General features: G+C 54.9%; 2 protein-coding genes across 4 annotated transcripts; both read left to right on the forward strand.

Annotated features, from left to right (window-relative positions):
* The first annotated feature begins 61 nt into the window (after positions 1-61).
* Positions 62-15,109, forward strand: HYOU1 (hypoxia up-regulated 1). Of its 2 annotated transcripts, none has more exons than XM_074561227.1 (24): positions 62-228; positions 314-407; positions 2,042-2,120; positions 2,408-2,562; positions 2,655-2,731; positions 3,656-3,837; positions 4,437-4,552; positions 5,320-5,503; positions 5,925-6,059; positions 6,906-6,988; positions 7,087-7,219; positions 7,551-7,738; positions 8,005-8,143; positions 8,233-8,293; positions 9,051-9,133; positions 9,744-9,926; positions 10,090-10,289; positions 10,459-10,546; positions 11,140-11,262; positions 11,609-11,742; positions 12,247-12,331; positions 12,801-13,053; positions 13,901-13,984; positions 14,467-14,705. In XM_074561227.1, exons 1-24 carry the CDS (start codon positions 165-167, stop codon positions 14,526-14,528), a joined length of 2,985 nt encoding a protein of 994 aa, XP_074417328.1. In that variant the 5' UTR covers positions 62-164; the 3' UTR covers positions 14,529-14,705. The 2 variants fall into 2 exon arrangements, with proteins under 2 accessions (XP_074417328.1, XP_074417329.1); XM_074561228.1 differs by lacking the exon at positions 14,467-14,705 and adding an exon at positions 14,817-15,109 and having other exon boundaries at positions 81-228.
* Positions 15,110-15,359: 250 nt separating this feature from the next.
* On the forward strand, positions 15,360-23,741 carry SLC37A4 (solute carrier family 37 member 4). Of its 2 annotated transcripts, XM_074561229.1 has the most exons (9): positions 15,360-15,662; positions 15,782-16,014; positions 17,342-17,585; positions 18,872-19,030; positions 19,398-19,483; positions 20,381-20,494; positions 20,770-20,835; positions 21,856-21,994; positions 22,278-23,741. In XM_074561229.1, the coding sequence occupies exons 1-9, from the start codon at positions 15,515-15,517 to the stop codon at positions 22,442-22,444; spliced, it is 1,356 nt and encodes a 451-aa protein (XP_074417330.1). In that variant the 5' UTR covers positions 15,360-15,514; the 3' UTR covers positions 22,445-23,741. The 2 variants fall into 2 exon arrangements, with proteins under 2 accessions (XP_074417330.1, XP_074417332.1); XM_074561231.1 differs by lacking the exon at positions 20,770-20,835.
* The last annotated feature ends 18 nt before the right edge of the window (positions 23,742-23,759 follow it).

Genomic DNA, 23,759 nt, shown 5'->3' on the forward strand with positions numbered 1-23,759 from the left:
GTCGTGCCCGCTTCCGGCTTCCCCCGACGTGGCCCAATGGGGGCGCGCGGCGCGGCGGAGCCGGCGGGACGCGCCAATGAGCGCGCGCCGCGTGCGGGGCCGGCGGCTGCGCGAGACGCCGGGGCCGGGTCCGGGTTCGGGTCCGGGTCCGGAGGACAGCGAGGATGGCGCGGGCGGCCTGCTGGGCCCTGGGCTGGCTGCTCCTCTGCTGCCGCCTGCCCGCCGCAGGTACGGCCGACGGGGGGGCTCCCGGGGGCGGCGCGGGGGCAGGCCGGGGCGGCGCGGGGTCTCACCGGCGGTGTCTGTGCGGCAGAGGCGGTGGCGGTGATGTCGGTGGACGTGGGCAGCGAGTCGATGAAGATCGCCATCGTGAAGCCCGGGGTGCCCATGGAGATCGTCCTCAACAAGTGAGCCGGGGGGGGGCCGGTGTCCGCCGCGGCGGGGCTGGGGCAGCCCAGCGGGGTAACGGGGGCTCCGAGTCGCCTCCCCCCACGGGCCGGCAGCAGCCCAGGGGCGGTTGGGGCGGTTTGTAACCTTCCCTCAGGGGCCTGGGCTGCACCGGGGGCCTCCTCAGCAAGAAACCGGCCACGCGTGTCACTGAGGACGTCACGGAACGGTTTGGGTGGGAAGGGACCCCTCCTGCCCCGGGCAGGGACACCTCCCACCAGCCCAGGCTGCTCCAAGCCCCGTCCAACCTGGCCTTGAACCCCTCCAGGGATGGGGCAGCCACAGCTGCTCTGGGCAACCTGGGCCAGGGGCTCACCGCCCCCACGGCCAAGAATTTCTTCCTCGGATCTCATCTCAGTCTCCCCTCTGTCAGTGTAAAACCCTTCCCCCTCGCCCCATGGCTCCCCTCCCTGCTCCAGAGTCCCTCCCCAGCTTTCCTGGAGCCCCTTGAGGGACTGGAAGGGGCTGGAAGGTCTCCCCGGAGCCTTCTCTCCTCCAGGCTGAACCCCCCCAGCTCTCCCAGCCTGTCCCACAGCAGAGGGGCTCCAGCCCTCCCGGCATCTCCGGGGCCTCCTCTGGCCCCGCTCCGACAGCTCGGTGGCCCTCTGCCGTTGGTGGCCCTGGGCCGGAGGCAGCGCTGCAGGGGGGTCTCACGGAGCGGAGCAGAGGGGCAGATGTGTCGTGGTTCAGGTGTGAAAGGGCATAGTGTCACCTTCTTTCCTGTCCAGTTAAGGAGCCTGATTTTCAGTTCTCCATAAGGGAGCCCGGAGCGGGGTTTGTCTGGCTGCAGCTCGTCTGTGAAGCAGATAAAGCTCTCCTTTCATTTGGCTGCTGTCGCTGCAGCCCGTCCCCGAGACACTGAATGGAAAACCCGCGGCTGGGAGAGGATGTACGGTCAGGAGCATCCTCGTCTTCTCGGAGTCTAGACTGAGAGATAATAAATGGATTTTTCAGCTCCCTGAAACTTGGCAGTCGCTGGTAGAAGGGGGGAACTGTCTCGCTTTGCTCGCTGCTGGAGGGAAGCAAAAATAAAGCAAGTCTTGTCTAAGTCCGAAGCAGCACGTTCCAGAAAGCTGCTCACGAGCCTTTCTTCCTTCTGGCAAGTCGTTTTGTTGTAGCCTTACATTAGAGAACCAATAACGCGTCCCGAGGCGTTTGGAAGTGGCTAGCGCGTGCTGAGCTTAGTGGACAACTTTAAGCCATTTCGTAGTTACTGTAGTGAAATGCTCACCTCGGTGCGCTAAAGCGTGTGTGGGGGCAGAAATGGGCCACCTCTTGTCGAGTTCTCTTGTGTTATGGGAAAAACAAGAACCTGCCCACCACGGCTTTGAGTGCGAATTTGAGAGGTATCTGTTTGTGTTCCGGCAAAGCATTTACCCGTGTCGTGAGGAACCCCAGGAGGTACGAAAGCTGTGAAGGGAGAGGCTGCTATTGCCGCCTGTCGGATGAAGGGAGGCTGGCCTTCCTCTCTGCAGGTCGTGCCCCAGCACCTTCCCTTCGTCCTTCTGAAACGCAGACACCGCCCTTCCTCACTAGGCACTCTGTACTGAACGTTCACCTGTTTCGACTGGTTTATTCCTCTCTTTCTGCGCAGGGAGTCACGAAGGAAAACACCTGTGGCCGTCTCTTTGAAGGAAAACGAGCGTCTCTTCGGTGACAGCGCGCTAGGAATGGTAAGAGTTCTTGTTACTCGTCGTGCCAGCTGCAGTTCCTGTAGGCAGAATGTAGCCCACCGCTGGGTCCTTCGTGATAAATGTCTGAGCTAGGAAGTGTTATTTCTTGTCCCGTACGTCTCGTCTCCTTGCTGTGCTGCTGGCTTTCCGTACTGGCTGTTTGCCTGCTGGTCTTGTGCTCCTGAGTCCCGTAACACGAGCGTTCACCACGTAGCTTGGGAGAGGTTTGTTTGACGACAGCAAAGCTGAAGAAGTGCAGCCGGGCAATGTGCATTTCCTTTCTGCAGTCCATAAGGACCCCCAAGGTGGCATTCAGGTACTTCCAGGATCTGCTGGGGAAGCGTATCGATAACCCCCACGTGGCACTGTACCGGTCCCGCTTCCCAGAGCACGAACTGGTGAAGGACGAGAAAAGGCAGACCGTTATCTTCAAGCTGTCCCAGTAAGTGTCTGCTTCTGGGTCCCTTGGGGGTGGGACTTTGGCTACCAACTTGTGTTGTTTCTGTAATTTTCTTTCCTGTCCGTTTCTCGTAGAATGATCCAGTATTCTCCAGAGGAGATGCTGGGGATGGTCCTGAACTACTCGCGTGGTCTGGCTGAGGAGTTTGCAGGTTGGAAGGATTTAACTGTTTCTTGCAGCGTCTGTGTGTGTTTGTACATTACGGGATTTCAGCAGAGACCGAAGGCGTTTGAAAGCCCACAGATGTTTAGAAACAGGCCGTTGGGTCTCTTCAGCTGTAGGCTGTAAGCGAGGCATAGCAGCTGTCAGGTCGTCACTTGTTTCTGATACGATGCAAGTTTGGGGTCTTAATCCTGTTCTTGGGGGCAGGCACGCCAGATCCCACCCAGCCTTGCAGCGAGGAAGCCATAGCGGCCGTCTCCGGAGAAAGAGTAAAGCGTTTCCTCACTCGTGTCTGCGACTAGAGAGAGGCGTGTTTGTTGCTGACCGGGGGGGAAGGTGGCGGTGGCTCTGCTGTGGGAACCAGTCTGGTTGGGGCTGAACTACAATTAAAGAGCAAAAACTGCCCTCTGTTGTGAAACTGGCGAACAGATAAGAGACTGCCATGCGTTTCCCGTGCTGCCTTGCTAGTGAAATACCAGAGTAATGAAAACTGGGTGAATCCCGTCGACGTGTTCGAGTCACTAGGAGGCTGTGTGGTGTTCGGTTGGTGATACTAGAGCCAGTCAAAGGCTTTTTGCTCGGGAGAGCGAGCAAATCTGGTGATCAAGTCAGTCTCCGTGACGGTAACATTTGTTGAAAGCTAAGGTGTCCCAGAGCATTTGAAAGTGCCCTGACGTGTGAAGGAGAGGGCAGTAGATACGTGGCTTTGCGAGAATCGGCAAAGTCCGCTTAGTCTCAGCAGGACACAGATAGATTCACGCCTAGCGATCCTGGCTGCTGATGCCGCTTCAGGGTTGCGTTCCGTACAGGTCTCTGCCTTGGATTCTCTGGCACCGCCACCCTCACCCCGCTATAACGAGTCTTTGCACGTGGTGACAGTGATGGGAAAACGTGTTCCCTGCAACTCTTTCAGAGCAGCCCATCAAGGACGCGGTGATCACCGTTCCTGCCTACTTCAACCAGGCGGAGAGGAGGGCGGTTCTGCATGCCGCCCGCATGGCCGACCTGAAGGTGCTGCAGCTCATCAACGACAACACTGCTGTGGCGCTGAACTACGGGGTTTTTAGGAGGAAAGACATCAACGCCACCGCGCAGGTAGGCGGGGGTGGGAGATGCAGACGGTCCCATGCCAGTGCCTGCATGTGGGGGAGAAAGGGCCGCAGATAAAATCAAAGGGACTTCACGGTGAGGAAGCCGATGCTGCCGGTCAACCGGTCTCTTCCCTTATCGTGTGTTCATCAGTAAGAGGAAGAGGTGAAACCCTCTGCGAATACGTGGTGAAGCCTGAAAGCTTCTGGAGCGAGGGCGGGAGGCCGGGAGTTCCCATTTTGTAAAGTTGTGCTTGTTCCTTGCCCACCAGCCGGGGGGAGAGTAACGTTAGGGATTGGCTAAGGTATTGAAGACCGACTCTGAAATACTTGATTTTCCTGAGGTTGAAGAAGCTTTTGAAGAGCAGATCTTTGTTTTCTGATCTGTCAAATGGATGGAAAAGTTTTCTTGTCCGCTTGTGTCAAGCGTGACCCTGAACACCTCCGGTGCTTGGTCAAAGTACGAGTCCTGCCATTGCGGTGTAAAGCCGGGTGAGGGAGCGGACAGTCTTGGCCTGTGTGAGGCCGGGACAGCAGCGGGTTCTTTCCTTATTCGTGGGGGATATCCAGGTGTTTCTGCTTCACCGTCCCAGCTTCTCTTTTCAGAATATCATGTTTTACGACATGGGAGCAGGAAGCACCGTTTGTACTATTGTTACGTATCAGACAGTGAAAACTAAGGACTCGGGAACCCAACCTCAATTGCAGATCCAGGGCATTGGGTAAGAATTCCACACGAGTTGCGCAAAACCCGCAGGTCTCAGGAAAGAAACCATTTGTTTCACAGTCTCTTCTAAAGGTGGGATTTTGCGGTGAGGCTTCAGCACAGTAATTTGGGTGGCAGAGTGGGAGACGTTTGGAGCGAGAAAGCTCCGCTTGGTAACAACTCTGGTGTCGCTGTCTTGTGCAGAAGGTAACTGAGAACTTCCAGGAGCCCGGGAGGCAATCAGTGTACTTAATTCGCTTCAACTTGCTTGGTTTTTAGCCTCAAGCCATTTTAGCCTAATTCCGCTTCCTATAATCTTAGAGAAGCAGAGCGTGTCAGCTTGAAAAAGCAGAATATCCTCCCAGAGAGGAATGAAAATGCAGTGCGTTGGCCGAGTGAGGAGGGGGGTGCTGTGAGTCGCCAGCCCAGCAATTTTAACTGCAAAACATTTGCGCTGCTGTTGCCAAGAAAACACCTGGGACCCGAGACAGCCATCCTGTGGCTTCTCAGCCCTTCGGCACACTTGGCAATGAGGCCTTTACCGCAAATATAGTGAAAGTTCCTGCTCGAAGGCTATCGTGGTGGTGAATCTTTCTTTTCTTTGTTTCGTTATAATGTGTTATTTCTGGCACAACCGTTGTTCTTTCACAGTCAGTCGCAGCTGATAGTACTGCAGCTACTTGTGACCACTTGCCGCTCTGCATATTTGTGAAGCAATAGATGAAGTTTGTTTGTATTTCAGCTTGGTTTAAGTTGTTAATCTCCATTCGTTCTTTTGCTCAGGTTTGACCGTACTCTGGGAGGTTTAGAGATGGAGCTTCGTCTCCGGGACTACTTGGCAAAACTCTTTAATGATCAGCACCCTTCGAAAGACGTCCGAAAGAATCCCCGGGCCATGGCCAAACTCCTGAAGGAGGCCAACCGCCTGAAAACTGTCCTGAGCGCGAATGCGGACCACATGGCACAGGTCCGACCCTCTGTTGCGGGGTTTCCAGCTGTTTTTGGACCGAGGGTCGGTGGGTTAAGGGCAGGCGAGCAGGAACACCGTCCCTCTGCAGCGTCGGTGCTGGTGTTCCAGGGGTGGTGGTGGCACTGGTGCTCCCTCTCGGCTTGTGCCCACTTAGTACCGCTGGTGATTAGATGAGGGGATTGGATGAGAGTTAGTCGCGAGAAGTTTGGAAAATATTTAGTAAGTAACTGTCACTGGGAGAAGCTCTCCGTTATATCCACATTCCATCCTCTTGTCGCCTGAGCAATGGCGGGGTTCGATGAACGCGGTCAGGTCCCGGGTGGAACTTTTTGCACACTGGGCAAGTCGCGCAAAGATTTTGCTCGGAGAACGCTCCACAAATAATTTCGTTCTGCCTGTTTGCTTTGTTTCCGGATAGATTGAGGGGCTACTAGATGACATCGACTTCAAGGCCAAGGTCTCAAGGCAAGAATTTGAGGATTTGTGCTCCGACTTGTTCCGGCGAGTCCCAGGACCGGTGCAGCAGGCTCTGAGCAGCGCAGAGATGAGCCTGGTAGGTTTAGGAATGCATTAACAAGACTGAAGTTTCTATGTACGCAGCTGCTGTCGTGCCATGATCAAAGCGTCAGTGGTTGTGTTACCAGCGCTGCTGGCAGGTACAGATGGCAGCTGTCGCGATAGAGTGGTGTTGCTGCTGCGGTGTCAAGCCAGCAGTCTGTTGTGGCGCCCTGCACCAGAAACAAGGCACTTGGAGGAGGTGTTTCTTTACGTTAAAAAACGATCTTTCCTGGTTTTTTTGTCTCGGATGCTGTTCTGTTCTCTCTTCTGAAGTTTTATCTCAAAGTGCCCAGAAACAGAATTATTCCTGTTCAGGCTTCTCCGCTGAGCGCTCCTGTTGGGGGCTGCAGTTGGACCAAAGGAGGCGCGGTCCTTTGGAGAGACTCGCTGCATTGTTAACTGCTCGCTTTCCAGGGTGCCAGGACACTCTTTGAGCATCTTTTGGCTCTGGTGTTCGGCACGAGACGCTGAGTCGCCTCTCAGAGTCCGGGTTTCGCTCCGTTCTAGTCCCGCTCGCTGTCCGAGTCACCGGCTGCTCTGGCATTGAACTGTAGTCTGCCTGATTTTGAACCAAGTCCCACGTTTCGGGTGGCTCGAAGCCGCGGTCCGTGTTGCCCCTGTTTGGCAGACCTGACTCCGGGTGCCTCACGTTGGCACGGTGTGTGTCAGCCTGTGTGAGCTCTGCCGGGCACTGCCACGCGCCGGGACGGCAGGAGGTAGCCTGGGGAGTCTCAGAGTCCCACCTCGGTGCCTGGTGAGCGGGGAAGGAGCGTAAGGAAGCCCTGTACTTAGCTTTCCTAAAATGCTTTCTCAAAACAAGGTGACTGTTTCCAATCCCTAGGATGGAATTGACCAGGTGATTCTAGTTGGCGGTGCCACACGGGTCCCCAAAGTGCAGGAGGTTTTGCTGAAAGCTGTGGGCAAGTGAGTATGTGAGGCCCCCTTCAGTCTGTCTCCTGTTGACAAGCCGCTGTTCGTGGCAGCGGCCGCAAAGCTGACGTCTGTTGCTTTTTGCTTCATAGAGAGGAACTGGGCAAGAACATCAATGCCGATGAGGCTGCTGCCATGGGTGCAGTCTACCAGGCCGCTGCTCTGAGCAAAGCCTTTAAGGTGAAGCCTTTCATCGTTCGGGATGCCGCTGTGTTTCCTATCCAGGTAACCCTTGGCTTGCTGTCTCTCGTGCAAAGTGTGGGGAAACGGGGCTGTGCTGGGAGAAACATTCCAGGTGACCGGTTGGGTTCCTTTGAGCTAGGAAGTTACGGAGACGTTTCTGCCAACCTAATAAAGGAAGCAGAATAAAGTCGGCCTGACTGTAGAAGTGCTGTATCCAAGAAGCCAGGCTCTTAGAAACATCTGTTGAGAAAGACGTGCCTGTCCCTCGACTTTTGCATGAGGTGGAGCAGCCAAACGCCGCGGAAATCTCTGACGCGAGGTGCCATTGGGGCAGTTTGCAGTTGCCGAGTCGTGTTTTCTGTCTGTGATGCAGGTGGAGTTTACTCGTGAAGTTGAGGAGGATGATAAATCCAAGAGTTTAAAGCACAACAAGAGGATTTTGTTCCAGCGCATGGCGCCCTATCCACAGCGCAAAGTTATCACTTTCAACCGCTACACAGACGACTTTGAGTTCTATGTCAACTACGGAGACCTGTCCTTCCTGAACCAGGATGACATGCGGTGAGTTGAGGAGTGTGAGCAGGCGGCTCCATGGCAGTGCACTATGCCCAGCTGTTAGACTTGGCTGGTGGGCCGGTCCGTGAACCCGCCTGGCCACCAGCAGGTACTTGCAGACCTGTTCTCAGTCCTATGCGCTTTAGCAAACTGAACCGTGCCGGTTCGGCGCTTTGCGCGGTTGCCTGTGGCCGCAAATGTGAGAAGCGGTTAGCTCTTCTGCAGCGTTGTAATCTTAAGTTTTCTCTCCGCTCTTGTCCCTGTGCCGTCAGGATCTTCGGTTCTCTCAATCTCACCACCGTGAGGCTAAAGGGAGTTGGGGACAGTTTCAAGAAGCACTCGGATTATGAATCCAAAGGCATCAAAGCTCACTTCAACATGGATGAGAGCGGAGTACTAAGCCTTGACCGGGTAAGCACCACCCTCTCGGGGTGTGTTTTCCAGTTCTGCGCCCCTCTCTGGTCCCTGCGTAAAACTGATTCTGTGCTCCCCTCTCCCAGGTGGAGTCTGTGTTTGAGACCCTGGTGGAAGATAAGCTGGAGGAGGAGTCGACGCTGACAAGTAAGTGCTGAACTCTGATGTTCGTAGAGGCTGTTGAGTTTTCCCTGCAGTAGCTGGGGTAACCGACGCGTCTCCTTGCTTTGAGCAGAGTAGCACCGTGGGTTTGGGACGTGGAGATTAGAGGGTTAGGCATAGCCTCTGATTGTGTTTACAGCGCCAAAATACCTAAAAGCCCTTTGCAAGTGGCGTCTGGGCGCTGCCAGGAGCTCTGAAATGCCGTCCGCTCCTAAGGTGACCGTGGCATGCATTGCAACTAGAAAAACAGGAGTTGTTTCCTCTTTGTTCGGCCACAGCTGCTAATTTCGGGAGGTCTGCCCTGAAGGGAAGTCCTGCATCCGCAGCACCCTCCCTTCTCGCCGTCTGGGTTGTGACGCTCTGATCCGTGCTTTGCATCGCTCAGGTTTCAGAGCACAGGCTTCGCTCTAGGAAGGAGCTGTAAATCCGCGTGTTGGGAGGCAAAGGGGAGGTGCGGGGAAGGCTGATGCAGCCACAGGTTGTAGCCTGAAGCGTTTTAGTCAAAGCTACAAGTTTCAGGTGTCATTCCAGCAGAGGTGGAGGCCCCACGTGTCTGTGCACGCAAAAACACAAAGCAAGGTCAGGGAAGGCTGAGTTTCTGGTGTGTATGTAGCTAACGTACACCGCCAAGGGAGCTCCTTGGTGGTCGCTGTGGTTGTGGGGGGAAGAACTGAGAGCCAAAGATGACTTTCTTCCTCCTTTGGCAACACAACATTCTGGGTTCTTTGTCTCCCATGGACAGAACTTGGAAACACCATCTCAAGCCTGTTTGGGGGTGGTGGCCCCACGCCAGAGACTGGAGAGAACCTGACGGACTCGGTTCAGGTGAGCCCCGGGGTGTTTGCTGGCCGGGGGGAGCCCCTGGGTCTTGCTCTGGCCGCTGAAGAGGCAGCGGTTCGTGTGCGCGGAGCTAAAGGTGCCTGGCAGCACGTCAGGATTTCGGATATTTTCAGGAAGCGCTATATTCCTCTTGAGTTTCATGTGGCGTGCGTTTAAAGAAACGCGTGCTCTTCTGCCGGCAAGCCCAGCAGTGGTGGGCTAACGTTCCAGGACTTGGGTTTTGTTCCCGAATTGTCGCGGTGCTCTGTGGGCGTGCTTTCGCCTGGGTTGTCTGTGCAGGTGTCTGGCAGGCTCCTCGCGTTCTCCTGCGCCGTGCAGGCACAGCTGCCATTGATGCTGGCAGTAGTGATTAGGTTTCCTTCTAGTGAGACGAAAGCTCCTTGTCACAGAGTCACCTCCTGCACTGAAATGACTCTTAGTTAATGTTCTAACTCGGCACAGTCCCTTGCTAGCGGCTGCGGTCACTGAGAATGCGGTTTTTCACGCACGTCTTTTTTTCTTTCCAGAGAATTATCTGTTCTGTGAAACATTTGCATGGAATTTCTACATTAAAAACACTGGTTTTGTTTCCCTTTTACTTGCCTGTGATGAGCAGGAGGAAGAAGAGAGCCTAGCAGAACCAGGTAAAGAAGAGCAGGGGGAGAAACAGGACCAGAAAAGCAGCGCAGAAGATGAAGAGCGGGGAGAAGAGAAACAGCGGTCTGCAGGCCAGGCAGAAACTGCCCCTCCAAAAGCAGAGTCACAGAAAACAGAAGAAGGCGAGAAGTCAGAGTCTCAGGTGAGCATCGGAGAGAAGGAATGGGACTGTGATTTCCGTGTCTGAGAAGTGGAATTTCCTCAGTGGAATTCTTCTTTCCCTGTTAGTGCCCTGCCTTGGAAAAAAAAGTTGCACAAAGTGCGAATCTGTTCCCTTGCCTGAGAATGTGCTTTATCTGTTCCAGGATCCCAAAGGAAACAGAGAAACTGCGAAAGAGGAAGAATCGTCCAAAAGCTCCAGTGACAGCACGGCTACCAAAACGGAGGAGGAGAAGAAGATCAAAGCACCCAAGAAGCAGAAGCTTGTCCACGAGATCACCATGGAGCTGGATGTAAATGACGTCCCTGACCTGCTGGAGGATGAACTGAAGAGCTCGATGAAAAAGTACGTTTGAAATGGCTCTGGTGGGTTAAAGCTGTAGATGAAGGAAGCAAATCGCTTTGGAGCGGTGATAGCTCACGGAGCGCTGCTATCCTCAGAAGCTGACGTATGTGATGTTGTGCACATCTAAAGGCACTTGCTACCTTTGATTTCTGTTCTCTTGGCTTGTTAGACTCCAAGACCTGACAGTCAGAGATCTAGAGAAACAGGAGAGAGAAAAATCGGCCAACAGCTTGGAGTCATTCATCTTTGAGACGCAGGTAAGAGAGGGATATAAAGACCTGAGAATTCCTGGAGAGCAGGAAGTGTCTTACGCGGCTGATCTGAATGCAGGGGAGTTGTGTGAGCTGGGGAAGCTGATTTGAAGAGCCGAGCTTTTGTCTTCCCGTCTCTCTTTCTGCTGCTGTTTGGCTTCCCAGGCCCACGTGGGCTTGGGAGGTTTCCTCGTTAGGAAGCGAACGCTTTCCTTCAGCGTGTCGAACAGGTTAAAGTCTGGGTTTCCAGTATCCCTTACGCGCGCTTACCCGTGTGTTTTGGAACAGCTGCACTCGGGCTGTAAAGAAGCTACAGCTTCTCAAGAACTGTTGTGCGGAAGGGGCAACCAGTGTGAAGTGCGTGTGAAATTACGGTTGTTGCAGCTTTACCATCGCACAGCTGGTGTACTGCCATTGCGCTCCTGGTAACGCCAGGAGCAGGAGCCCAGGCTTGGGAGGGCGGAATGAGAATCTCCTGGCCGGCGCGGGCAGCGCCCCAGGAGCTCCCAGTCCAGCCCGGTTGCAAGCGGGTGACCCGGTTGTTTTCTGCTTCCGGGCTCTGCGGTGTTTGACGGGAGCACTTGCTTTTTTCTTTTCAGGACAAGCTTTACCAAGAGGAGTATCAGTTTGTCTCAACAGAGGAGCAGAGAGACGAAATTTCCAAAAAGCTCAGCGAGGCTTCCAATTGGATGGAGGAGGAGGGCTATGCAGCCTCAACGAAGGTATTGCTGCGTGGGGCCAGGATACCACTCTGCTGTCACTGGCGTGGCGGTGACCACACAGGCTGACGGCGCTGATCCGTCTGGATCCTTCGTAATCTGGTTCTTGGAAGTTTCTTGCTTCCTCAGTGCGTTACACACAGAACAAAATAGTAAGTTCTTCCAGCCGTGGATGCGCCTTCAACAGCTTCAGCCTCTTCATCCCACGTAAAGCTTAGTCATGTGGCTCTTTTTACTCTATTAAAATAGTACATTTGATAGAATGACAAAAACTGCAGTTTAAACTTCTGAGGTTTACAGTGTTAGTGGGCAAACTAACTGTCTCCTTTCCCCTCTCCCCCATTTGCAGGAGCTGAAAGACAAGCTTGCAGAGCTGAAAAAGCTTTGTAGGAACCTCTTCTTCCGTGTCGAGGAAAGGAGAAAGTGGCCAGAACGCCTGGCTGCCCTGGAGAGTCTGCTCAACCACTCGACCATCTTTCTCAAGTAAGAGCAGGCTCTTGGGAAGGGGAGTCGGGCAGCTGATAGTGCCAGAGATGCCAACAGAACGTGACCAGATCGAATGTGGTCTGAAAGTCACCGGCGCGTCTTGAGAGAGGACCAAAACCCTGCTCAGTTCTGCAGTGCCCGTTAACACAAGCGTGCAAGCTCTGATTAAACTGGGGGGGCAGGAACCGTCCGACGCTGTATGCAACGTTTGCAAGCAGATTTTTCCCTCTTGGTCCAATGGCCGCCTTTTTTTCTCTCTTCCCTGTTTTTTCTGATCTCGTACTAGCTGCATCTGCTGTCTCTGTGTTGCATCCTTAGCACCCAGAGATTGCTGTAGGGCTCTGTTTCCTGCAGATGCAAGAGGCGGAACTGTAAAACGTCGTAATTGGTCGGTGTGTGCAGTGGGCAGTTAGTATTGTGACTACGGGAGTTGTAAACACTGAGTTGCCAAGGTACAATCTGTGTGGTTTACCCGAAACAAACTTTCTCCGTATCTTTAAGGGGAGCCCGAATGATTCCGGAGGCTGACCAGATATTCACGGAAGTGGAACTGAGCACACTGGAAAAAGCCATCAATGAAACAACGGTAATAAAGGATCAAATGATTTGGGGCGGCGGGGGGGCGCGTTTGGGTTATGTTTCCTGTCCAAAGTCATAGGTCGCGTACTTTTACTCAAGGTTGTGGAACAGAGCGTGCACGTCTTGTTTCCACGCCACCTGCAAACCTCTGCTGTGTTTCGGTGTTTTCTAATGCCCAGCTTGACCCCAGGCTGCTTTGAGGGGATCACGGTTCTTGTGTTGGATGGGGGCAGCTGTCTCCAGGAGCGGTGCTGTGGCCCAGGAATCTGGCTGCAGCTTTTAAAACCAGATTCTGGGTTTTGAGGGCTTCACTTTGTCCTATGTCTGGGTATCTAAGAAGCTGGTGGAAACGTAGCAGGGAGCAGCATTCGCCTAAGTGAGAAGGCCCAGGAGCGGTGACTTTGAGATACTTGATGTACAGTGGTTCCTGGAACCAAAAAGCATCCGAAAAGCCCCTCTTCCCTCCCATCCCACAGATTTGGAAAAACGAGACGGTGGCTGAGCAGAACAAGCTCTCTCCTACTGAGAAACCCATCCTGCTGTCCAAAGACATAGAGCTCAAGCTGGCAGCCCTGGACAGGGAAGTGCAGTATCTTCTGAATAAGGCCAAGTTTGCAAAACCCAAGCCCAAAAAGGAGAAGAACACCACGAAATCGGATTCGGGCAAGAATGCTACAGCAGCCTCTGAGAGTGAGAACACTATCCCTCCCACGGAGGGGAAACAAGAAGGTAAGGAGCGGGCAGGAGTTATATATATGGTACATAAATACCATGTATTTAACTCCTGGTGTATAGTTACCACGTGTAACACACTCGTATCTCCCTGCTTTGAGTGAGAGGGAGCTAAATAAGTGAAGACAGTAGTTAACTGTGGGATCAAGTGATCCTCCTCTTAGTTTTCAAAGACAGCTGGGAAAATCTAGATGTCCTTTTCCCCCCAGCATTCGTTTGGGTTTTTCCGGTATTTATAAACTTCCTGGGGTGGTCAGTCGGTATCGGCCTGGTGGGCGGCTGCCTCATGAGACAGATAAACCATCAGTTCCCTTGTGGGTGTCCAGACCAAGCATTCAAGGTCGTGTCCTCTATCAAGGAGTAGAATGAGCTGTCGATGAGAAAGGTTGGTGACTTGGATGGACCCCAGGGGGGAAAAAAAAAGATCTCTTGGGACACCAAGGCTTGCAGTTTTCTGAACTTTTTTAAGATCCTCAGGTTCTGAGTGCCCTGGTCCTTTGAAATCTAGTGTGCTGCTTGTCAGCAGAGCTCCCTGCCGGTCCCTCTGGCCTGGGGAAGAGCTGCTGCTGGTAGTCACAGCTCCAAAGGTGACTTGCCTGTGCAAGCAGTGAACCTCCAGGGCTTCCAGGGACATCAGTCCCGGCAGCCAGAGGCAGTGAGAAATAAGGAGCAATTCTGTGGCACTTCTCTAAGCGTTATAGAGAGCCACGGTGAGAGCGAATTACTACAGCCCTGCTGGGGCGCCGTGGCTGGCTTGTTCATAAACCTGACCCCTAGTCACCCGCCCCATCTCCTGCGTGTTCTCCCGTAACTTTTGTGCTGTTTCTTTCTGCTCTAAATGTAGACAAACCTGAGGATGTTGGTCCAGCCGAGGAACCTCCTACAGCTGAGAAGGTGGCAATAGATGATGAGCCTGGATCAGACTCCGGTGAGTAAATGTTCGACTAACGGTCAGGAACGCGGTAGCTGCAAGCGCAAGCTGTCTGTGAGCTTCTTTCCGTCCCTTTAGCTTGGGAGGCACTAGGACGGTAGAAGCCCCGACTGCCAAGCAATTGTTAATTCTGCAGAGGAACGCACAGATTTTGGTTCCCCGCTGTTCCTACGTTTTCACTGTTCAGTGTCAAATGATAATGTGCCACTGTCCCCTGCCTCGGTCGCTGTGGCCCATGGCCATTCCCGTAGCTGTAAGCCTGTCTTCGTTAAGGAGCTGATGAGCAGGGGCGCGCGTATTCCGACAGCCTGAGTGTGAGGGCAGCAACGTCCTCAGCCAGTCCCCAAAGCGTCCCCCGACCTCTCTACCACAGACAGGGAGCTGGGCGGGATAATGGATGAACGTCGGGGGCTTTCAGCCCTGCTTTTTGTGCCGTAAAAACTGTTACAGTCTGTAACGGAGTTTGCTTCATTGCACAGGGTCCAAAAAAGAGAAGAAGACAGAAAATGGAGGAGAAAACAGGAAAAACGATGAGTTATAACAGCCCTGAAATCCCACTAGTGTCAACATCTATTTATTTCATGGTTACGTTCTTGTTTTTATAATGGACCTGCCTAGTCGTGATGTACGTGGAACACCACAAACAGCCTGGCAACAAAATGGGATAGAGATGTAAATTTTATTTTTTCTTTCTGGGAATTTTGCCGCTACTAACTTAGTGAATTGTTTTTTGGTTTGTTTCTTTTTTTCTTTTTTTTTTTTTTTTTTCCTTGTGTGTTGGGCGGTGGGGTCGTGCCCACCGAGAACGGTCTCCGTTTCCCTACCCAAGTCACGGCCCTGACTTTTTCCGTCAAGAACCAGCTTGAGCTTTCGGAGGTGCCTGGGAGCGTGAGCCCCGTCCCGCGCCTGCCGGCGAGGTGCCGTCTCTGCGGGCGAGGAGCGACGGGGACGGGAGGGGAGCCCGGAGAGTTCAGAGCCTGAACTCCCTTCCCAAAACGATGGCGTTTAGTGGCACCGTGGGGGAGAAGCGGGGCCGCGGCCGAGCCCGGGACCGAACGATGGGCCCCGTGGGGACATCCCACGGTGTGAGGCGCCGGAGCGGAGCGGGGGCCTGGGGCCGGACGACGTTAATTACAGCTAAACCGGGCGAATTAATTACAGCTAAACCGGGCGAAACGCGTCGCGATTCTCCTCCTCGCGCCTCCCTCGCGCCCCGCCGCGCGGCAGCGGCCGCCTGTCCCCGTGCCTCTGCCGCGGCTCCGCCTTCGTTCTCTTCAACCGAAAATAAACGTTACGCCTCGGACGGTTTTCGGTTCTTCCGCGGGGCGGGGCCCGGCGCCCAATGGGAGCGGGGGGGCGGGGCGGGACTTCCGGGCGGGGCGGGGCGGGCCGGGGCAGCGGCAGGAGCCGGGGCGCCCGCTGCTCCCGTCCCGTCCCGCGCCCTCCCCGGTGTCGCCGCCCGCCGGGACCGGGCCTCGGCCGCCCCGCCCGACCTGACCTGCACCGTCGCCGGAGGAGCGCGGCGGGATGGCGGCCGGCGGGTACGGCCGGTACCGGGCCGTGATCTTCGGGGCCATGTTCGTCGGGTACACGCTCTACTACTTCAACCGCAAAACCTTCTCCTTCGTCATGCCCGCCGTCATGGCCGAGGTGCCGCTGGGGAAGGACGACCTGGGTGAGTGCCGGGACACACGCACACCCCGCCCCGGCTCCCCTCCCCGGTGCGGCCGTTACCGGGCGGGCCGGCGGCCGGGCGGCCGGGCTGAGGCGCCCCGGGGGCTCTTCCCGCCGCAGGTCTCATCACCAGCAGCCAGTCGGCGGCCTACGCCATCAGCAAGTTCGTCAGCGGCGTCCTCTCCGACCGGCTGAGCGCCCGCTGGCTCTTCTCCTGCGGGCTGCTGATGGTGGGCCTGGTCAACGTGGGCTTCTCCTGCAGCTCCACCGTCGCCGCCTTCGCCGGGCTCTGGTTCCTCAACGGCTTGGCCCAGGGGCTGGGCTGGCCGCCCTGCGGGAGGATACTGCGGAAAGTAAGTGTTTGCCGGGGAAGGCGAGGGGGAACCGTCTCACGGCTGCTCTCCTGAGCTGTCCCGGCCGCGGGCCTGTGCAGACAGCGCGCCAAAGTCAGAGGAATTTGCAGCCTATTCCTGCCTCCTTCGAGGTCGAAACCGCCAGCTCTGCTTTCTTCTGCCCGCGGAGCAAGTTTCCCTGCAGGAGGTTCTGCTCGTTTTAGCAAAGACTGAAAAAGTTTGTTAGCCCTTGCCTTGCCGTGCCTCGACTGTAGCTCGGTTTGATAAGTAACATCCCCTGGTACAGGAAACCTTCTGCCCTGGAAGAGATGTCCTTTGTCGGAATCCAGTATTTTAAGCGTGCAGGCAGAGGTCTGCTCGCCTCGCTGCCATGGCGGCGGTTTGCTGCCGGGCAAGGGGCAACGTGCAGAATGCCATCTGCACGCTCGGGAAACTCGGGAATTGCAGATTGCAGGCTGTTCGGGTAGAAAACTGGGTAACGTTTGGAGGAGCGGCATGAGGCGAGCCTCTGAGCTGCACGTGTTTGGGGTTTGTGGCAATCTGAGTGGAACAGATTGATTTCCGCCCTAGGGCAGAAGGAAAGGAGGTCAGCTGCCTGCTGACCTCTCTCGAAAGACGTAGAACCCAGGAACGCAGGTGCTTGCGGGACGAGGGGAGAGGAAGAACTGCGTTGCCCTTCAGCGAGGCGTCTGGCCTCGTCTAGCTGGCAAGAAAAGGGCTGTCCGGGATGGTAGTGTGCACAGAAAGGCGGTTCCCAAATAACGGAAAAAATACGCGTGGCGTTTTCTGAAGGCGTTAGTGAATGTGGCACTCGGAGGTTTTCCTGCCGGCTGCCCCCACCCCCATGGTTCTGGCTCCGAGCGCACAGTGCAATGCGGAGCCCGTCGTGCCTGACACTTTACTTAACGCGACAGCGAGTCCTAAAGTTACCCCGTGACTCCCTGCCTGTCCCTTCACGTTCCCGAGCCAGCAGACCTTTCTAGGAGGACGCTGTTCCTAGCAAGTGAGTACGCAGAACCGTGCGCTCTTAAATTTGCCTCTCCTGGCCTACAGCTCAGTTTCATCATCTGTACATGGAAATAACCCTGAGCTGGCTCGCGGTGTGAGCACCTGTCCGGCTCCTGCGGCTGACACTTGCCTGACGTTTGGGGTTCCCCGCACGATCGAGGTAGCGGAGAGTGGGTGCTCCCTCTGTCTGCCTTTCTAGATCTGGGTCAGAATTGCCCCGAACCTGCAGCGTGGGCCTCGATTGAGGAATTTCGGGTGCAGCGTCACTCTTGTCACTCCCTCTCTCACACCTCATGCCCTTTTTCTTGTTGTTGCACAGTGGTTTGAGCCTTCCCAGTTTGGGACCTGGTGGGCAGTCCTCTCCACAAGCATGAACTTGGCTGGGGGCTTAGGCCCCATCGTCGCTGCCCTGGTGTCTATGAACTACGATTGGCGCATGACTTTGTCCTTCTCTGGCTTCATCTGCGTTGTTGTCTCTTTTATTTGCCTCGTCCTGATTAAAAACGAGCCGTCGGATGTTGGGCTACCCAATATTGAACAAGGAGCCAAGAAAGGGAAGAAAGGTGAGCAGGAGGCTTCACTCTAAGCGGGCAGCGCGGGAGAAGGTGTGGTGCCTTCTCTCTGTGTTGTGGCACAAACGTGTCGCTCCCGGCGTACCGAGACCTCCATCCTTCCCACTTCCCGAAACCGCGGGATATCTATAAGGGCTTGTTGTCGGCAGCTTTATTCTGGTAACTGTCAAGCTGCTGCCTCGAAGCTATAAATCCTATAAACCAAGCCCCAGCATAACCTTGCGGGAAGGGGCCAGTGTACGGCCTTCTGAGGCTGTCACGGCACAGTGCGGCAGCAGGGGAAGAGCCCGGCCCCCGCTGGTTCTGTTCCGTGGCCTGCCAGTGACTGCGTGTGCTGGGTTTTTCATTTCCCCATCTGCGTAATGTCTTCTTACCAGTGCCCTCGTTTTCTCGGGGCTTTGTTTGCTTAGGCTGTGAGCTGAGTCTCCTCGGGAGCACTGGAGAGGGAGGACAAACACAACAGCAGGGAATGCTTCCTCGAGCCTGACCTTCCTCTCCTCCGTGTTAGCAGGGGACAGGCGGTTCTCCCCTCACCCTGCCGTGGGTTCTCGTGACCCCTGGCTTGTGGTGGACTCTGCTCCGTGTTTTCTGTCCCAGCCTAGGACATCTGGGTAGTAAATGTTTGCTCAGACCACTGAGCGTGGTGCTCCGCTGCAAGCGGAACAGGTAGAGGGGAATTGCAACAGAGGTTTGCGGTAGGGTTTTAAAGGCCGGTGGAAACTCAGCCTGCCTGCCGCGCTGCCCTGCGATGGATGTGCTGCTAGGCTTGACCTCTTTGTGTACAAAACCCAATATCGCTTCCCCGGAGCGGTCTCTGGGGGGAGTAGGTTTGTTGGCGTTCTTGGGTGACTGATGCAAGAATGAAGGTAGCACCTGAAAGTCAGCACCTTTGATTGGGTCTGTGTAGTGGCTTTCAGGGGCAGAGCTTAAAAGCCTTCGTGCGAAATCTGGAGAAGCAGATCCTTCTTCCAACAGCCTTTGCAAAGGGTTTATTCGCAACCACAGTACAGAAAATTACTGGGAGTAGTGTTTTGATTGTTCTCCTGAAATCTGTAATGAACGTGGAATAAACTGACAGAAGGGATTCTGAAATGGCCGCGAACCCAGAACACAGGGGAGGTAGAGCCGTTCACCGCCAGTGGCTGTGAATATCTGCCCCGTAAGGGTGTCCTTACGCGTGAATCCTGCTTGCAGCTGTGGCTGTCGTGCCGCTGGGGCAGGGCGGTTCAGAAGCTGTGCTCGAGCAGCAGTAACGTTCCTCCTGATCTTCCTGACAGGTTCCTCCAGCGACAATAGCACTTTGACAGAGCTCCTGCTCTCGCCGTACCTCTGGGTGCTCTCAACAGGCTACCTGGTCGTTTTTGGAGTGAAAACCTGCTGTACTGACTGGGGACAGCTCTTCCTGATCCAGGAGAGGGGACAATCCGTGCTTGTGGGTAAGACGCAAAGCGGTGCATTTAAGCTTTGCGGCTGCACTTGGAGAGGGGTGGAGAGAGCTCCATGGGTACAGGAAAAGGACACGGGCACCTCCATCTGAGGGGCTCGTTTCCTTACCTCCTGCCTGTCCGTTTAGATACACATAGTTATTGAAATGACTTGCTGCTGCGGTTACCGCGTGCGCCGAGTGCGCCGGGGCTGGCAGACGGGCGTTCCTGGAGGAGGGTGAGCTGCAGGCTCGCCTCCAGCGGAGCTGCTCTGAGCTCACGGTGAGCTGACAGCAGCTGGGCTTGGCCCAAAGCCTGCAGCAGCGTCGCTGTTGTGACCCAACCTGATGGCCTCGTCTTTGCTTCACCTGCGTTCTAGGTAGTTCCTACATGAGCGCCCTGGAGATCGGGGGTCTGGTGGGAAGCATTGCCGCTGGGTACCTTTCTGACAGAGCGGTAGCGAGAGTAAGTAGTTGACACAGTGTCAATTTGAGCCACTTCCGAATTTTTATTTATTTTTGCCTTCCTTCATGAGTGCTTAAAGGTGATTCTCCCCCGCTGCCCCCAGTCCCTGCCCCGGCAGTGGAGCAGGGTGCTCCCCTCGTGTATGTTGCTCTGGAGCCTCAGGATACCCTGAATGCAGAGGAGCTGCCGCCTCGCGGTGGAAAACAGCCATTCTCAGTAGCACGATTCTTTCTCCTGCCTTCCCAAGCTCTTCTTTTGGATGTGCTTCTTTGCCTAAACTACCCTGCTTTGAAAGGAGACTTTTGCAAATCAGACCGTTCTCGATTAACCCATCTTTTTCTCTTCACGCGACCTCAGCAGCTGACCCAAGGTGCTCAGTTGGGGTGGCGTTGCCACCGCGCGCTACGATGGAGAAACAGGCCCATACCCTGTTCTGCCACGCGGACGAGCACAACTGCCGAACAGCCTGGGAGGTGCTGGGAAACGCGTGCCGATGTTAGGGATTGCGATACGCCTCTCAGGTCTAACATGTTTGATCTGCTGAATTTGTCGGCTTTACTGCGCTCTCCAAATTTCCGTGTTGAAAGAGACCTGGTTGTTGACACTTGTCTTCTGGCTGAAAATAAAACCCAGTGGTGGGCTCTGAAGCCGAATTCAGGGTGGAAATAGGGCGCAGTTGATAACAGAAGCATCATTCATCACTACGAGCTTCTTGTTTAGCACAGACTGACCGTGGGCAGCCCTTAAACCGAACTGAGAAGCCTTGCTAAAAGGCGCGCTTTTGAGGCACCGTCCGTGTTTCTGACTGGGCTGTGTGGACGGCGTTAGTTACTCCAGGTATAAAATGGGAGGAGTCCGTCTAGTTCCTGACCCTCGGTTTCCCTTCCCGCGTTACAGGTGGGTCTCTCGAGCCACGGGAATCCTCGGCACGCGCTGCTGCTCTCCATGATGGCCGGGATGTGCGTGTCCATGTTCCTCTTCCGCATCACGGTCACGGGCGATTCCCCCAAGGTAATCCACGCGCGAGCAGCCGACCGGGAGTTGTAGGGACAGCTCTTCAGGCGTGAGGAGTTTGGTGGGGACTAGGACTGTTTTCCTTGCCTTTCCCCAGGACCGCAGGTTTGTGTTCTCTTTGTTTGCGCTGCAGAGAAGCTGAGTCTGGGGTGGGCGGCCTCTGCCGCCTCCGCTGGCTCGGGTAGCTGTAGTGTAGACGTGACTTGCATCTGCCCAAACGATTGCTGAATAAGTGCAGCCTCTTTTCTCCCTTTCCTTTTTTTCTTCTTCAGGAAAATCACTTCTGGACTGTAGCCTTGCAACCTCTGGCTGATCTTACAGGCCTAAAAGAACATGAGGTTTCTGCCTTGCGTTTTTTTTCTCCCTCTGCCTGTTTCTGCTTTCGCTGATCTGCCTTTTTCCTATCCTGGGAGGTTGGTTAGCACTCCAGAACTTAGAACCAGGGCATTGAGAAGATTACTGTAAGTTTTGTAAAAGAAACCTTTTCCTATAATCCTTTGATTACACTGACTGACTTGAAAAGTCTGAATGTAACATTTTTAAGTTCTTATATCAAAGGTTCTGGAGGACGTTTGTCAAGTAAAATGTGAGTGAGCTCAGGAGGAATGATGCTGTTCCTGCTTAACTTTGGCAAGTGGTTTCCTAACTCTTTGTGTCTGTTGCCTATCTGGAAAACGAGATGTCGCTTACTTCCTTCTGAGCATCTTGAAATGGCGTTTGTAGTTCAGAAAGCACGCTGCCGTCTCGAGACGGTCACGTTACCTATCCTTTGTTGTCCTTTCACAAGCGACTGATAAATTCTGAGCCTGGTAGATCACTTAGAGCGTAAGCTGACGCTGAAGTTCAGACTGTTGGGGCATTTTGGATTTGTTTCCGTGTTTGTTTAGTCACATAGAGGTTATCGGGGGGTGGCTACTCACAAATAACCGTGCTCTGGTGGGCCACTTGCATCTAAAATGAGAAACGCTTTTAGTCTGTGTCTCCGGGATCGTTTTAAAAAGTGACTCGACTCCCAGCGCTCTCCTGTGATTTCACGGGGTCGTTGCCCATCTCTCTTGGACGTTCTGGTTCTTTCTTGCAAACCAGCACGTCCCGCGCGTGCAGGGCGTAGGGGCCAGAACTGCGGGAGGGAGGAGAGCTCGCGCTGGGCAGCCGGACGGTGTGGTGGAGGTGTGCTGCGTGTGTCAGGGTCTGTCGCAGGCCTGCGCTCTGCCGCCTGCAGGGCAGGGAGCCACTCTCAGCCGGGAAATGTCACGACCCGCTTGTGCCGCACATGGAGCCCGAGGTTTGTCAGCAGCTGCGGACTGAGGGTGGTGAGACGCCCAGATCCCGTTTCTGACCCTAACTTGTTTTGACAGCTGTGGATCCTGACGCTGGGAGCCGTGTTTGGGTTCTCCTCGTACGGGCCGATCGCCCTGTTCGGGGTTATAGCCAACGAAAGTGCCCCCGCCAACCTGTGCGGCACCTCCCACGCCATAGTGGCCCTCATGGCCAATGGTGAGTAGTGCCCTTTTTCCCCAGGAATACCAACAAAACCCCGGTGCGCTCTGGGTGAAGCGCGGTCTGGCCCCTGGGTGCCAAGTTACTGATGGCGGGAACTCCCCCGGGAGCGGAGGGAGTAGAGCTGGAAGCCTCAGGGATGCTTTGTGCTGCACCTGGCAGGGTTTTGCCTCGTGCTTTAAGTTCAAACCAAGAATTTTTATACGTGCAAAAGCAAGTATTGGCAGGTAAAACTGAGACGCTGGAGCGCTGCTGTTTTTCTCTTTGTTTTTCCTTATAGTCGGGGGTTTTCTGGCCGGGCTGCCCTTCAGCACCATTGCCAAGTACTACAGCTGGGCCACGGCCTTCTGGGTAGCCGAAATCACCTGCACCGCCAGCACCGTGGCTTTCTTCTTACTGCGCAACATCCGCACCAAGATGGGCCGGATTCCCAAGAAGGCTGACTGAGGATAAGCTGCTTTGGTGAAAAGGGTGCTCCCAGGCCGACGTGAATGATGCTCGTGTTTTGTTTAACTGGCCTAGGAGTGAGTTTACCTATTGCTGCAACCTAGATAAAAATGTCTCAATGTCTCATCCACTGTCACGTGCCTCAGGGCACAAGGTTCCTGCTACCGATCACTTTTTTTTTTCCCTCAAAATGTGATAATTCAGCTACTTTATAGCTGCGATGATTTTACTGTACCTCCTTCTCACAGCACTGTCGGTGAAGCGAGCTGGCTCCGCAGCCCAGGCTTCTCCACTAAAAGTTCTCTGAAAGGACTGGCTCCGGGTGCCGTCACACGTAGTTTTGTCCTTACTGTCCGTCTTGGTCGTTAACCGTCGCTTCAGCCTCCTCGTCCCGGGGTGCTGCCGCGAGCCGTGGCCAGGCCCGTTCGCCCCGTCCCGGTGCACTGAGCCGTGAGCTCCCAGCGCGCTCGCGGCCCCGCAACAGTGACAGAGCAGCGAGCAATGATGATGATGACGGCCCTTTGGCCTCACGGCTGATGTGAGAGCGGCAGGGCCGAAGGTGGGGAGGGAGCGGGTGTTTCGCTCTGGACCAGCGGGACGCCGCTGCGGCGCCATGGCAGCGCTCTCCGCGGCACTTAGGAATAGGCACGTTTCCAAGAAATTCTTGGTGCTTCAGGGGCGAGCGTTTAGAGAAGCTCCTTCTGTTGAGCTGCTCCTGCCCACTGCGATCTCTGTGTGCGGAGTTAATGATTTGCGGGGGAGGCAGCTGCTGCCAAGGCAGCTTGTAGCAAATCAGCCAGGAAAGCTGACCCAGCAGCAGGTATTGCGACAGCCGCTGCCGCCAGCCCGCGGCTGCTGCAGCTGCGTTTCGTGAAAACCCGCGTTTCTGGCATTGGCTTGTGTTTTTTTTCAGTATGGTCCGAGATGTTTTCGGTCAAGAGCTGCGTCTCCCAGGGCTGCGGGGAGGGAGTTGGGCTACCTCTGAGCGGAGCCACCCGCCGCTGACAGCCAGCAGCTTGGGCAGTCAGGCCCAGCACTCTCTGCAATAAGTACGCTCAGGTTTTTAACTGGAATTTTGTTGAATATTCTTGTTTTTCCCCAAAAGGATTTACTACTTTAGCGTTCTGGAATAGGCAAGTTCAACTCGTGAAGAACCCGCACGCGGGTGCTTTGCTGAGCAGCTCGGTTGCAAGAGTAGGTAGCCAGCCTTAATTAAAACAATGGAAGTGAATTACATTTTGTACTTAATTATGTGATCTTCTACTATCTGTGAAATAAAAATGGAGCAGTGTCACAAGGGCTGTGGTTGTCTTAT

This window comes from Larus michahellis, chromosome 17, assembly GCF_964199755.1.
Source record: "Larus michahellis chromosome 17, bLarMic1.1, whole genome shotgun sequence".
Taxonomy (NCBI): Eukaryota; Metazoa; Chordata; class Aves; order Charadriiformes; family Laridae; genus Larus; species Larus michahellis.

What these genes read in the sequence shown, in the direction of transcription:
- HYOU1 (XM_074561228.1), top strand. Translation starts at nt 165, where the DNA reads ATGGCGCGGGCGGCCTGCTGGGCCCTGGGCTGGCTGCTCCTCTGCTGC. An exon ending in TTGCTGAAAGCTGTGGGCAA is followed by an intron (nt 6,989 to 7,086) that starts GTGAGTATGTGA and finishes TTTGCTTCATAG; the next exon opens with AGAGGAACTGGGCAAGAACA. An exon ending in AAGCCATCAATGAAACAACG is followed by an intron (nt 12,332 to 12,800) that starts GTAATAAAGGAT and finishes CCCATCCCACAG; the next exon opens with ATTTGGAAAAACGAGACGGT.
- SLC37A4 (XM_074561229.1), top strand. Translation starts at nt 15,515, where the DNA reads ATGGCGGCCGGCGGGTACGGCCGGTACCGGGCCGTGATCTTCGGGGCC. An exon ending in CTGACAGAGCGGTAGCGAGA is followed by an intron (nt 19,484 to 20,380) that starts GTAAGTAGTTGA and finishes CCCGCGTTACAG; the next exon opens with GTGGGTCTCTCGAGCCACGG. An exon ending in CAGGCCTAAAAGAACATGAG is followed by an intron (nt 20,836 to 21,855) that starts GTTTCTGCCTTG and finishes TTGTTTTGACAG; the next exon opens with CTGTGGATCCTGACGCTGGG.